This window comes from Mus caroli, unplaced genomic scaffold (genome assembly GCF_978045245.1).
Source record: "Mus caroli unplaced genomic scaffold, Mus_caroli_1 scaffold_1, whole genome shotgun sequence".
Lineage (NCBI taxonomy): Eukaryota > Metazoa > Chordata > Mammalia > Rodentia > Muridae > Mus > Mus caroli.
Window position 1 is genome coordinate 72,239,082 of NW_028227256.1, and position 11,607 is coordinate 72,250,688.

General features: G+C 52.2%; 1 protein-coding gene across 5 annotated transcripts; it reads right to left on the bottom strand.

Moving 5' to 3' along the window:
- Positions 1-156: 156 nt before the first annotated feature.
- Atg9a (autophagy related 9A) lies at positions 157-11,591 on the bottom strand. Of its 5 annotated transcripts, none has more exons than XM_021157399.3 (16): positions 11,263-11,591; positions 10,270-10,324; positions 9,758-9,889; positions 9,566-9,609; positions 9,021-9,085; positions 7,218-7,379; positions 6,958-7,099; positions 5,460-6,208; positions 5,221-5,374; positions 4,936-5,115; positions 4,320-4,568; positions 3,980-4,158; positions 3,751-3,868; positions 2,175-2,397; positions 1,877-2,022; positions 1,139-1,224 (listed from the first exon to the last, which is right to left on the bottom strand). In XM_021157399.3, the coding sequence occupies exons 3-16, from the start codon at positions 9,858-9,860 to the stop codon at positions 1,219-1,221; spliced, it is 2,520 nt and encodes an 839-aa protein (XP_021013058.1). In that variant the 5' UTR covers positions 9,861-9,889; positions 10,270-10,324; positions 11,263-11,591; the 3' UTR covers positions 1,139-1,218. The 5 variants fall into 5 exon arrangements, with proteins under 5 accessions (XP_085694562.1, XP_021013058.1, XP_021013069.1 ...); XM_021157410.2 differs by having other exon boundaries at positions 10,270-10,327; XM_021157421.3 differs by lacking the exon at positions 11,263-11,591 and adding an exon at positions 10,927-11,154.
- Between the last annotated feature and the right edge of the window lie 16 nt (positions 11,592-11,607).

Consider the following 11,607-nt stretch of genomic DNA (forward strand, 5'->3'; position numbering starts at 1 on the left):
ACTGAAACACACTAGAAACATCCCTTCTCTGAGTCCCAGCTCTCTGTTCCCGTGGTCCTGCAGGCGTACTTGTTTCCCAAGCGTCCCAGCCAGGTCTCTTTTACAGTCCTAAGACCCCAACTGCTGCGTGGGGAAAAAAAAAAAGCCACAACCGGATCAAAGTCCCTTCTTTATTAAGGGTTATCAAGCTGTACAGGGCTCCCACCCTTTCTGCTGTGGGCTGTGACAGCAGAGTCCACCACCTTCAGCTTAAGTTTACCTCCCACAGCCGAGCTGAGCAGAATTGGGGAAGGGAGTGGGGGAAGGGTAGGAGCTGGATCCCAGCATGCAATGTCGAAGCCCTAAGCTAGGGTGAGTCCATTATCCCTCCATTCTCCTCTTGGTAAGTGAGGGATACTGGGCAGAGCTGGGATGTATATATATGAGGTCACACTCCTGCCCTGCCAGCCCTCTGTGCAGGTGGTAGGAGTACATAGAAGCAGCCAGGAAGGCCTCACACTCCCAAGTGCTCGTCCTAAAAGTTGAAGAGGGTAATAGAGAATTTTCATCCTGTTCCTGCAACTTAGAAACCTTCCATCTTAGTGTCAAAAGATAGTGAGGGGAGCTGGGAGCTAGGGCTCTCACCCCCCAAAAAAGCCAAAGCCAAACAGAAGGGGGGCAGGTGAACAGAATGGGGGGGGGGGGGCAAGCAGCACACATGCCAGTAATGGGGGTGGGGGGGTAGGCTGCAGCACAGGTTGAGGTGAGGACTGGAGGTAAGGGCCACAGCCTGAGCTGCTCAGCTATTCCAGATTTTGGGGGTGGGGGGAGGCTAGGCTGCAGGGATTGAGGGTTCAGGCCCTGCCTCCCTACTCCACAGTTGGCACAGGTTCTTCTGCTTGGCAGCACTTCTGTGGCAGGAAGCCCTCTGGAGACTTGCAGGGATGGATGCAAAGATGGCAGTACTGGGACTGGGCTGGGAACCAGTTTCTAGCACCACACTCTGAGCCAAGGGAGTCCTGGAGACGAAGCTAGACTCTTGTGTGCCCCTAGGCCTCAAATTCTTCCTGGGCTATGGGTAAGCCCAGCGTTGGCACCTCCCTTGGCCAGGCAGGAACACACAAAACACCACACGTGGGGCCAGACGACACTCAAAGAGTCCCTCTCATGGCAGACAGAAGGGATGGCAGGGCAGCTGCCACCTCCATCCTGGCACATGGGAAGCAGCTACCGCCTTGCCTATACCTGTGGAGGAAAGGAAAGACTGGTAGTACAGATAGTCTTCGCCTATCACCTTGCCCCAGAGGAGTCTAGAAATAAAGGAAAGAAAACGCTGGAAGCTAGGGAAGTAAGTCTTGAACTTCAGAGCAGTAAAAGGAAGAAAGTAGTTTTTGCTTTTCAAAAATGTATTTGTGTATGAGTGTTTTGTCTGCATCTAAGTCTGAATCAGCCGGGCATGGTGGCGCATGCCTTTAATCCCAGCACTTGGGAGACAGAAGCAGGCGGATTTCTGAGTTCGAGGCCAGCATGGTCAACAAAGTGAGTTCCAGGACAGCCAGGGCTACACAGAGAAACACTGTCTTGAAAAACAAAAAACAAAACAAAACAAAAAGTCTGAATCATGTGTGTGCGCAGTGCTTTTGAAGACCAGAAGATGGCATCTGAACCCCTGGGGCTGGGGTTACAGACAGTGATGAGCAACTGTGTGGGTGCTGGAAACCGAACCTGGGTCCTCTGGAAGAGCCCCCAGTGTTCATAGGCACTGAGCCATCTCTCCAGCCGTCTGGAGAGTAAACAAGAGCATGGAGGAGTGGGAGACACGCTCCTTCACAGGAGAAGCTGGTCTTCACTGGAAGTCACCACGTCTGGCAGTGGTTCTTGGCCTCATAGCCTTTACCTTGTGCACTTGAGGGGGAAGTTCATCCTCTGAGCCCTCCTCTGGCACCGGCTCTGGGTGCCTTGATGCTGGCTGCCCATCTTCTGCCCATCCTCCCAGGGGCAGCCTGGAGAAGTGAGAGGGGCCACGGGGCACTGTGCCAGGATCTACAGAGAGAAAAAGAACACAAGGAACAGTGGGAAGGCTTTGAGGACCACTTGGAGGCTTAGTCTCCTTGCACCCCATCCTGATGGTCTCTTTTGTCTTAGAGAGAACCATCCTTCCCTGAAACCTCTTTGCTGTGTTCCCAGTTGGATACCTGTGATGCCCCCGTAGCGCCTCTGGAAGCCCCCATGCAGGGCGGTGGTCTCAGGTGCTCCAGGCCGGGGTGTAGCACAGGGATAGCTGGCCGAGCGGGGGATGGGTTGGGGGGCCCGGGCACCCTCTCCCCCCTCTTCAGGGGCACTCTCTCCACTCTCATCACTCTCCCGGCGGTGCCACACATGCCGCTCGGGCTCAGCCTGGGTCTGCTGCTTGTGGAGCTAGAGAAGTGGGGGGCTGATTAGGTGGCGGCAGAAGGGTGTCTGTCTGAAACAGCTGCGCCCGCCCACTGAAGCATCTTCACTTCCCACTCACAAACCCTCACCTAGGAACCTAGACTCACTGCATCGCAGATGTTAGTAGTGTCCATTAGCTGTGTGCTGCTCTATGGATCTCATTCTCAGGAGACCCCTGGAAAAGCTTCCGAGTAGCTCAGGTTGTCCCTGAACTCAGTGGGTAGTTGAGAATAACCTTGAATTTCTGATCTGACTTCATCTCCCCTGGGATTACAGATGTTTAGGTAGTGCTGGGAATGGACTCCAGGTCCTGTACACGCAGGGCAAGCAGTCTACTAAATGACCTACACCTCTGGCCCTCATTTTACCCACTCCTTGAATCAAAGAACAAGTTAACAGAGGGTCTCAGTGCCGGGTAGTATTTTAGGTACTCAGAACACAGCAATGAACAAATAGAATTGCCAGTCTTTGTGAGGCTTTTACACTAGTGGTGGTGGTGATAAGGAAAAATAGACCATAAACTTTTAAATAAAGAAGACAAAACCCCAAAATGTCAGATAGCACCAGATGCTATGGATAAAAACAGAAGAAGGAAAGTCAATAGGCAGCTGTGTGTGACACTAAAACATGAGGTAACAGGATTGAGGCCAGCCTGGTTTACAGTCAAGAGTCAGACTGTTTTAAAAGCCAAGGTGGGTGGGGAAGAAAAGGGAGGGAGGAAGGAGAGGAGAAGGGAGAGGAAGGGAAGGACCAGGAGTTATGAGGAAGGCTGGATCTGGAGGCACATGCCCGCAATCCCAGCTCTTTCGGAGCCTGTGGAAGGGAGATCACATGTTCAAGCCCAGCCTGGCTACACAGTAAGTTCAAGGACAGCCTAGGTAACTAAGTGAAAATAGTTCTCAGAATAATAAAGCAAAAGAAGGCTGAGGAGATAGCTTAGGGCTTACCTAACGTGTCCAAGGCCTTATCTGTTCAATCCTCAGTACTGGAAAAAAATTAAATTCAGGAGAGTGGAGACAGGAGATTTTACTGAGTCTTGGAGAAAGCAGCAGGAGGAGGACAGAGTAGGGAACATGGGAGTACTCTTGACTAAAGATGCCACTAAGAGGACATATGTGATGGCCGGGTAAGGTGATGTGTTGTCTTTAATTCCAGCACTCAGGGGCAGAGGCAGGTGGATCTCTGTAAGTTCAAGGCCAGCCTGGTCTACAGAGTGAGTTCCAAAACAGCCAGGGCTACACAGAGAAACCCTGTCTTAACCCTAGCTCCTGAGTAAAGGAGTTCTATGGAACCAGAGAGGCAGAAAAGGGCTGACACCCGCCCCTAGGCTGCACTCACCTGGTGCATGTACAGGGCGTGCAGGCTCATCTCGGTGGATGCGTATTCGGACAGCACCAGGCTCTGCAGCTGTCCTTCCCACACGCTACTCCCGGAGCTGGCTGTCCTGGCATCCACTCTGTCCCTCCCAGCACAGACAGACAGCAGGCATCAACATTTGCAAGATCTAGACCATGTTTTGTGGGCTCCTGCCACACCCTCCCACACTGACCCACGTCCACTCACTCACCCAGAGCCTGTCATGGTACTGGGAACCCGGCCTTGAGGGGCCGTTCCAGGCTGCAGAGGGGAGAAGGATCGAAGGGCAGAAGCAACGTCAGCCCTGTGCCTGGAGCCCTGCAGGTCTCTGGACAGTGGGGGTCCTCGGCAGGATGAGCCTGCTACCACATTTGCAATAAGGCTCAGTGGCTGTAGGAGGAAAAAATGGGGTAAGCATAAGTCTCAGGGCAGGGGAGGCCTCTAGGACCCAACCGCTCAGACTGAACGGAAGAAACCTGGCACCCTGTGTCCCATGCCGTTCTCCGCACCACAGTCCACTGGCGACCATCCCCCAGGCCCCAGAGCCACACCTCGGACTCAGACTGTAAGGACTGGATGGATGTGAAGAGGGCATTCTCAGGGAGCAGGCCACCCTGGGCCAGGCCAGCAGCTGCTCCATCTCGCTGCACCTGCTCCTTGAGGAAGCCCAGGAAAGCTGTGCTCTCACGAGGGGGCTGCCAGCCGGGATTGGTGATGGCAAAGTGCATGAGCGACAACTCGGTCTTCCCATCCTCGGCTTGCTGGTACACTGAGGCCTCCGTCTGCCCTCCAGACAGCCACTGTGCAAGGGAAATGACAGGGATCAGGCCTGAGCGCTCACAGCAGCCCTTCCGGGAGGACAGTGACAGCAGGGCTTTGTCATATCTGTCAAAGCCCTGATGCCCACCCCAGGAGTGGCCACATACTGGGTCAGTCATTTGAACTGTACTTTTTTCTCAAAGGAGTGTGACTGATGGTTCAAATCAGGGCTGGAATCCAGTCAGATTCCTGGTGACTAAACAGTGTGTCTCTGGTGCAGGGATGCCCACAAGTGGGGCTACCCTTTTTGTGATTTGTTGGCCCGGAAAGGGCAGCTTTTTGCAGTTTTCCCAAGGTTACTGTGTGCCAGCATTGTCCCTGGCCATCTGCCCTGCCCTCTCCGAGTACCTGAGGATGCCCATGCTGGCGAACGTCCATCTGAGCAAAGGAGCAGGTGTCTCCCACACCAACGACCTCGACCGTAAAGTTGCGGAAGAAGTCTATGATCTCCAGGGCCCGAGGGCGGAGGCAGAAGATGAGAATGAGGGGTGTGACGATGGGACTCAGCAACTCCTCCAAGATGAACACCTAAGAGGGAGGGGGCCGAGGTTACCCGCAAGCAGGACACAGCCCAGCCCGTATCACCAAGATACCAGCCAGTCTCTAGCAGGCCCTAACTCCAGCTCCACTCACTGCCTTGTACTGGAAGAGCTGGGCAAACTCGTCCCGGGTCTGCGAGCGGTGGGCATTACCCTGCCAGTGGTCAGGCATGTAGTGGATGTGTGCAAGGATCACTCGGAGCAGCTGCTCGGGGCAGAACACCATGTGCTGGTCTGGGATGAAGGACCTAGTGGGATCGGGCGCATGGTGAGACAGAAAGAAGCCTTTCCCAGAATGCCACTCTGCTATTCCCACCCGCCACCCTGGCACACCTGCACACAGTCACCGTGACTCCCAGGAGGGTGACCGTGGTGAGGACGTGTTCCACAGCTAACACATCTTCATCATAGATGGTGAGGGCAATAAGCACAGCCAGGATAGAGCCAGCGAAGAAGGCTCCATTCTTGGCCAGCAGAGTCAGCAGCGGTGACAAGAAGCAATTCATGTACTTGGAGGCAGGCTTGTAGCCTCGGTTGAGGCGGGACTGCAGCTCATGTTCCAGCTCATTGAAGTGGCGGAGGTAACAACGGCCATAGAGTGACCAGCAACGCGCTCCCAGGGCCCCCGGCTCTCTCTTCAGCACCTCGGCATAGCTGAAGAAGGCATAGAGGATCTGCCAGATGAGGATGAGGGGACACAGCAGGAAGTTGGCGATGCCAATCCACAGGATGCGGTTGCTGAGACGCTGGGCCAGCTCTAGCCGTTGCCCTCCACGTTTGTACTCGGCCTTGAGGCTCCACTCATTGAGAAACAGAGAGCCGGGTCCCCAGAAGAGGATGAGCTCAAAGTTGTACTTGAGGCCACGGGTGAAGAAGACAACCTCTCCGAGGCCGGGCAGACGGAAGCGCAGAGGCAGGAGGGATTTGTTCACCAGGGCCACCATGTAGTTCTGGAAACGTAGGATGCGATGGTAGATGTCCAACTCTGTCAGCTCACGCTTGTGGATGCAGATCTGATGCTCTTTCTGCGTCTGCACAATCCGGGCCTGAACTTCCTGCCATGTGCAGTATGGAAGGGCAGACTGCAGGATAGGGTGGACAAGAGACAAGTATAGGAGATGTATAAAGTATAGCTAAACCCTTTGTTCAACACAGATGGAGGACTTTGCCTACACAGATATAAGTCGTATGCTTAAAGATACTTCCTGTGAGCAGTGGTGGCGCACGCCTTTAATCCCATCACTTGGGAGGCAGATGCAGGCAGATTTCTGAGTTCGAGGCCAGGCTACAGAGTGAGTTCCAGGACAGCCAGGGCTACACAGAGAAACCCCGTCTCAAAAAAAAAAAAAAAAAAAAATAGCAAAGATATTTCCTGACCTGCTGTTCCAGTTCAGATCTGGGATGCAGCTCAAAAGCCCATGTGTTAAAGGCTTGGTCCTTTGCCAATAAGGGGCTGCTCTTAGATGAGATTAATTGGGGCTTTGGATCCCACCCCTTCCTGCCTTCCTCCACTTCCTGGTGACCATGAAGTGAACAGACTTCCTTTGTTGCATGCTCTTACCATGATGTACTTCCTCACCACAGGCCCCTAAGCAACCCGATCAACCAATATTATCAACCAACTATAGGCTTGGATCTCCAAAACTGTGAAAATTCTTTCTCTTTAATATGCTGATCATCTCAGTTTTTTTTTTTTTTTTTTGCACATTAACAGAACTCTTAACTATCATACCTGCCAATGAGAGCTATAGACATGTGATGCTCAGGAATACATATCATCCTTCTAGGATCACCTGGGCTGTGTTGCTAATGGTTCAACTTCCGGTCTTACCATTGGGATCCGAAGAGCATGTAGGTAGAAGGAGTGGATCTCCCAATAGCAGCAAATGTTATAGATAAACTTGATAAGCCGGTGGATCCAGAAGACACCAGCAATGACCAGGATGGTGATAAGAGAGCCATTTTCCTGAATCCTGATATGGAAAAAGGAGATAAAGTAGGGTCCCTGAGGATGGAGTCTTAGCAACACGTTCTAGAGTATGGATTGCTGCTTCATACCCCACTCTCCTCTCTCCTCAGGACCACCCTTACCTGGCACTACAGACTTGGGCAGGCAAAAAGGCATCTGGCAGAGTGACCTTGACAGGCTCAGTAGGATGGAGACTGTGGTTCACCATCTTGTTGGCAAAGAGGATGTCATAGTCCACACAGCTAACCAGGAAGGTGGTGAAGGCAACCACAAAGAGGAACTGCCTGGGGAGGTGGAGAAGGGATGCAGCCCACGAGTCAGAGAGGAGCTGGTAAAATCAAGGGGGTGAGCAAAGAGGCTGGAGACAGGTGAACAAGATAGGAAATTAAAGGGGCTGGAGTGTTCTTAATGGCCTCTGCTACCACTTCATCTAATAAGACCTTAAGGGCACAGGTCGTTCCTGCGTTTTTCTCTTAGGTTCAGGTGTTGCAGAAGCAGCCTGCTTCAGCATGATAAGCTGCCACAACTTGATTTTCAGAGGTTTGATGATTATGGCCTCTGGTCTCTGACTGGGGATCCAACTCATGTCAGCAGGATAGACACAGTGCCTTTTTCTGAGCCATCTCAATGGCCCCAACTTTTTTGTTTGTTTGTTTGGGTTTGTTTTGTTTTTTTGAGACAGGATTTCTCTGTGTATCCCTGGCTGTCTTGGACCTCACTCTGTAGACCAGGCTGGCCTCAAACTCAGAAATCCGCCTGCCTCTGCCTCACAAGTGCTAGGATTAAAGGCGTGTGCCACCACCGCCTCAGCAATGGCCCCAACTTTTAGCAATCTTTTTTTTTTGTTTTTTTTTTGTTTTGTTTTGTTTTTTTTTTGTTTTGTTTTTCGAGACAGGGTTTCTCTGATAGCCCTGGCTGTCCTGGAACTCACTTTGTAGACCAGGCTGGCCTCGAACTCAGAAATCCACCTGCCTCTGCCTCCCGAGTGCTGGGATCAAAGGCGTGCGCCACCACGCCCGGCTAACTTTTAGCAATCTTTTGTTTGTTTGTTTGGCTTTGTTTTTCCAGAAGGGACTTCTCTGTGTACCTTCTGGCTGTCCTGGAATTCCCTGGGTCTGGCCTTGAACTCACAGAGATCTACTTGCCCATGCCTCCTAGTGTTGGGATTAAAGGCCTGCACCAGTACACCCAGTCATAAATTCTTTTCTTATCACCAAGAACTCCTTTCCTGCTGGGTGTGGGGGCTTATGCCTTTAATTCTAGCACTAAGGCAGGTGGATGTCTTTGAGTTTGAGGTTATCCTGATTTACAAAGGTAGTTCTAGGACAGCCAGGGTTACATGGAGAAAATCTTGTCTCAAAAACCCAAAAGTAAAAACAAACAAAACTATGGAACAACAACAACCAAACAAACAACCCCCCCCCTTCCCAAATCCACCCCTCTAGCAACACCAGACTATTTCTCCCACTCCAGCAGGGCTAATGTGCAGTCAGGAAGAATACAGGCTCCAAGACCTCTTGACTGAACCATATATATCTATCTTCCTATAGCCTAGGTGAAATGACTAAATTGTAAATCCTTATTATGAAAGAGATAGGGCTCTGGGCGTGGTGGAACACACCTTTAATCCCATCACTCAAACCCAGGCAGAGGAAGGTGGATCTGAGTTCAAGGCCAGCCTGGTCTACAGGGTGAGTCCCAGGACAGCCAGGGCTACACAGTGAAACCCTGTCTCGAAAAACCAAAAGAGATAGGACCTAGGAAGTTCTTACAAGAGGTGAGGCTATAGGTTTAAATGTTATACCTGGGCCTGAGACATAAAGGTTTGCAGAGTTTAGGGCCTAGGATTGCGTTGCCTTGGCAGGTGCAAAAAGGAAGACCAGAAGTATTCTTTTATCACAGCATGCATCCCTTCGTATACTTACATGAGTTCAAAAATCTCTCCAATGAGCATACATGTGAAGCCATTCTTCTGATGGAGATTATAAACGTGTAAGTGTTAAGAAAAAGTGGCTGGCAAGCAAAAGACACCTAAGAATACAGACTTTGATGTCCACACACTCCCAAGCTGAAGTCCTGGCTCTAGAACTCTCTGGAGTGTGATCTTTAACAGGTCACTTCCCTAAGCTTTGCCCACAGTGGCAAACTGATAATAGCCATTGCTACCTTTTAGGGTTATTGGGTCTAGGAGCATGCATTCAAAGTATTCAGCACTGAAATGACAGCGTCGAAAGGCATTATTACCATTAACAACTTACACCCTTAGAAAAGCTCTTCATTAACACAAGTACATAGAGCTCTCAGCTAATACGAGGTATCATTACTTTTAACAATCATTATTTCAATATGAGTTTCATTTCCCTTTCCATGGACCGGAGCTGAACTCATCCCCGTTTCCCATCAGAGACCTCCTTCTCTCAGAGACAGGCTAAAAGGTGGAAGAGCTCCAATGCAGAGACACAAAGGATATTCGAGAGAAGAAGAGGTCAAGGTTTTCAATGTGGTGCCAAGGTGCTGTGGACACAGGAGCAGAGATGTCAGCTCCCTGAAGTGGCTATCCCCTCCCCCAACTCCCCACCCCTCTGCTTGCCCTGCTCACTCAGGGTTCCTCCAGCAACTCCGGCCCATGCCCCTGCTCTAGCTGTCATGTCCCAAAACTCACATTTGCTCCCCTCGGCCACATGCACCAACAGGTCCTCTTCCCCGGGGGGCGAATCGCTATAGGAGGCCTCTAGGCGCTGGTATTCAGTGTCAAACTGTGCCATCACCACAGCCCCCTGTCCACTTTGTTAACCTGCCAGTGAAGAGAACCCAGATCAGATCCGGGCACTGTCTCCTTGCTGTCTCCACCAGGCCAGAGGGAATGAGAAAGGGATTTGTTTTTTCCCACTAGCATCCTTGACTCAGAAGCAGTACAGGGATAATTTAGCACAAGAAGCACAGCAAAGCTTGGGACTTAAGGGAGCCTTCACCCTGGTCCTGAATCCCAGAACTTTTGCTGGCATAGCTACTATGCCAGAATCTGTCCCTCTGGTATGGGGTGAGTTGTTTCATTTTCTGTCCAATGAAGAGAAAGTTTCCTCCCCTGCCCCTCTTGGAAACCCTGGTCTCTCTAGAGACTGTTTGAAAGCATGTTTTTGTAAACAAAGGTTTAAGATAAGCACATGGTCCTACCAGCTCCATGGACAGTTTCTGCTCCACGTCAGTCCTGGGTGCCCTGGTTGGACAGCTGCTGGAGGAAAAGGTGTCAGGCTTCAAAGAATGGGGAGTTGGGACAGAAAAAAATCCAACCCTCCCACCCGTCCAAGCCTCACTAAGGAGGGCAGAGAGATGAGGAAGAGACACCTCGCCAGTTGTGTCAGATGTCTCCTGTTGTTCTATGTAGAACCATTCATCTACTCTGAGAATACCGGGGAGTAACTAAAGTCTCTGACCCAGTGGAGAGTGAGTCAGTACAGGTCCTTTTGTACTGTCCCTTTGGGACTGTTTTACCTCTGGTCTACCTCAACTTTAGAAATCAGACATGCTTTTCGGGGTCCAGAAAACCCGGAATGAGAGTCTTCTCAAGATTTTTCTGGACAGTCCCTTCTGCTTCCCTAGCATCAGAGACCTAGGCAGGCATGGCTTCTGGATCAGAATTTTCTAGTCCATGTAGACTCCGGATCCCGCTTGAATAAGTGGGTTCCCTGGGTGCCTAGTGCCAGGTGGGGTCAAGGTGGTATGGTATACTCCCAATCAGTAAAGACTCTGGTGATGGTGGATCTTGGTCCGACCTAGTCCCAGAGGGAGTCCCTTGGTTAATAAGGTGTGTGCCTCTGGAAACACACTCACCTGGTCAGTGTAGACCAGGGCCCATGATCTTCCCAGGAAGGGCCTGTGCTCAGGGGTGTCTGTGGATGGTGGAGGGGTCGAGCCAGATCTACAGCTGAAATCCCTGGTGGGCTGGGATGCCTCCCCAATCCCAGCCACCTAGACCTGAGCACAGGGCGCCCCAGGGTCGCCCGGCCCCAGGCCGGGGGGCTAGGCTCCCAACAGCGGACAACCCGGCGCGCGGCCCCGGCGCACGCGCGCTCCCCTGGCCGCGCGCGCCCTCTATCAAAACATTCTAGCTGCGCGCCCCCGGCCCGCCCGCCGCTCCCCTGCCCCCGTTACGCATTGCGATCTCACTTGGGGCTCAGTGGGCACCCCTGGCCAGCTTGGGCCTGGGTCTGGAGATTCCAGTTACCAGCCTCGCGTGTCACCGCAGGAACCGGGACCCAGGCGATCCCAGAAGCCGGGTCTGTTCTGCTGGGCTCTGCCAAACCCGGAGCTCTAGGCCCTCCGTCTGTCATTCACTGTCACCCGCAGCCAGTCTGGCCAATGAAAAAAGTGGGTGGAGACATGGTGGCCAATTCTTAGCCCAGGGGGCAGGACGGAAGGCTGAAGGCGGGTCTTGGAGAGCAGAAGACCAATAGTGTGCTCTACGTGATGAGGGGCTGGGCTACGGGCGCGGCAGTGTGTCCCCTTCGCCTC

Coding starts and splice junctions, on each gene's coding strand:
- Atg9a (XM_021157399.3), bottom strand. CDS start 9,860: ATGGCACAGTTTGACACTGAATACCAGCGCCTAGAGGCCTCCTATAGC. Junction 9,086..9,565: donor TTGACCTCTTCTTCTCTCGA/ATATCCTTTGTG, acceptor TAACACTTACAC/GTTTATAATCTCCATCAGAA. Junction 5,116..5,220: donor AGCTCTTCCAGTACAAGGCA/GTGAGTGGAGCT, acceptor CCTCCCTCTTAG/GTGTTCATCTTGGAGGAGTT.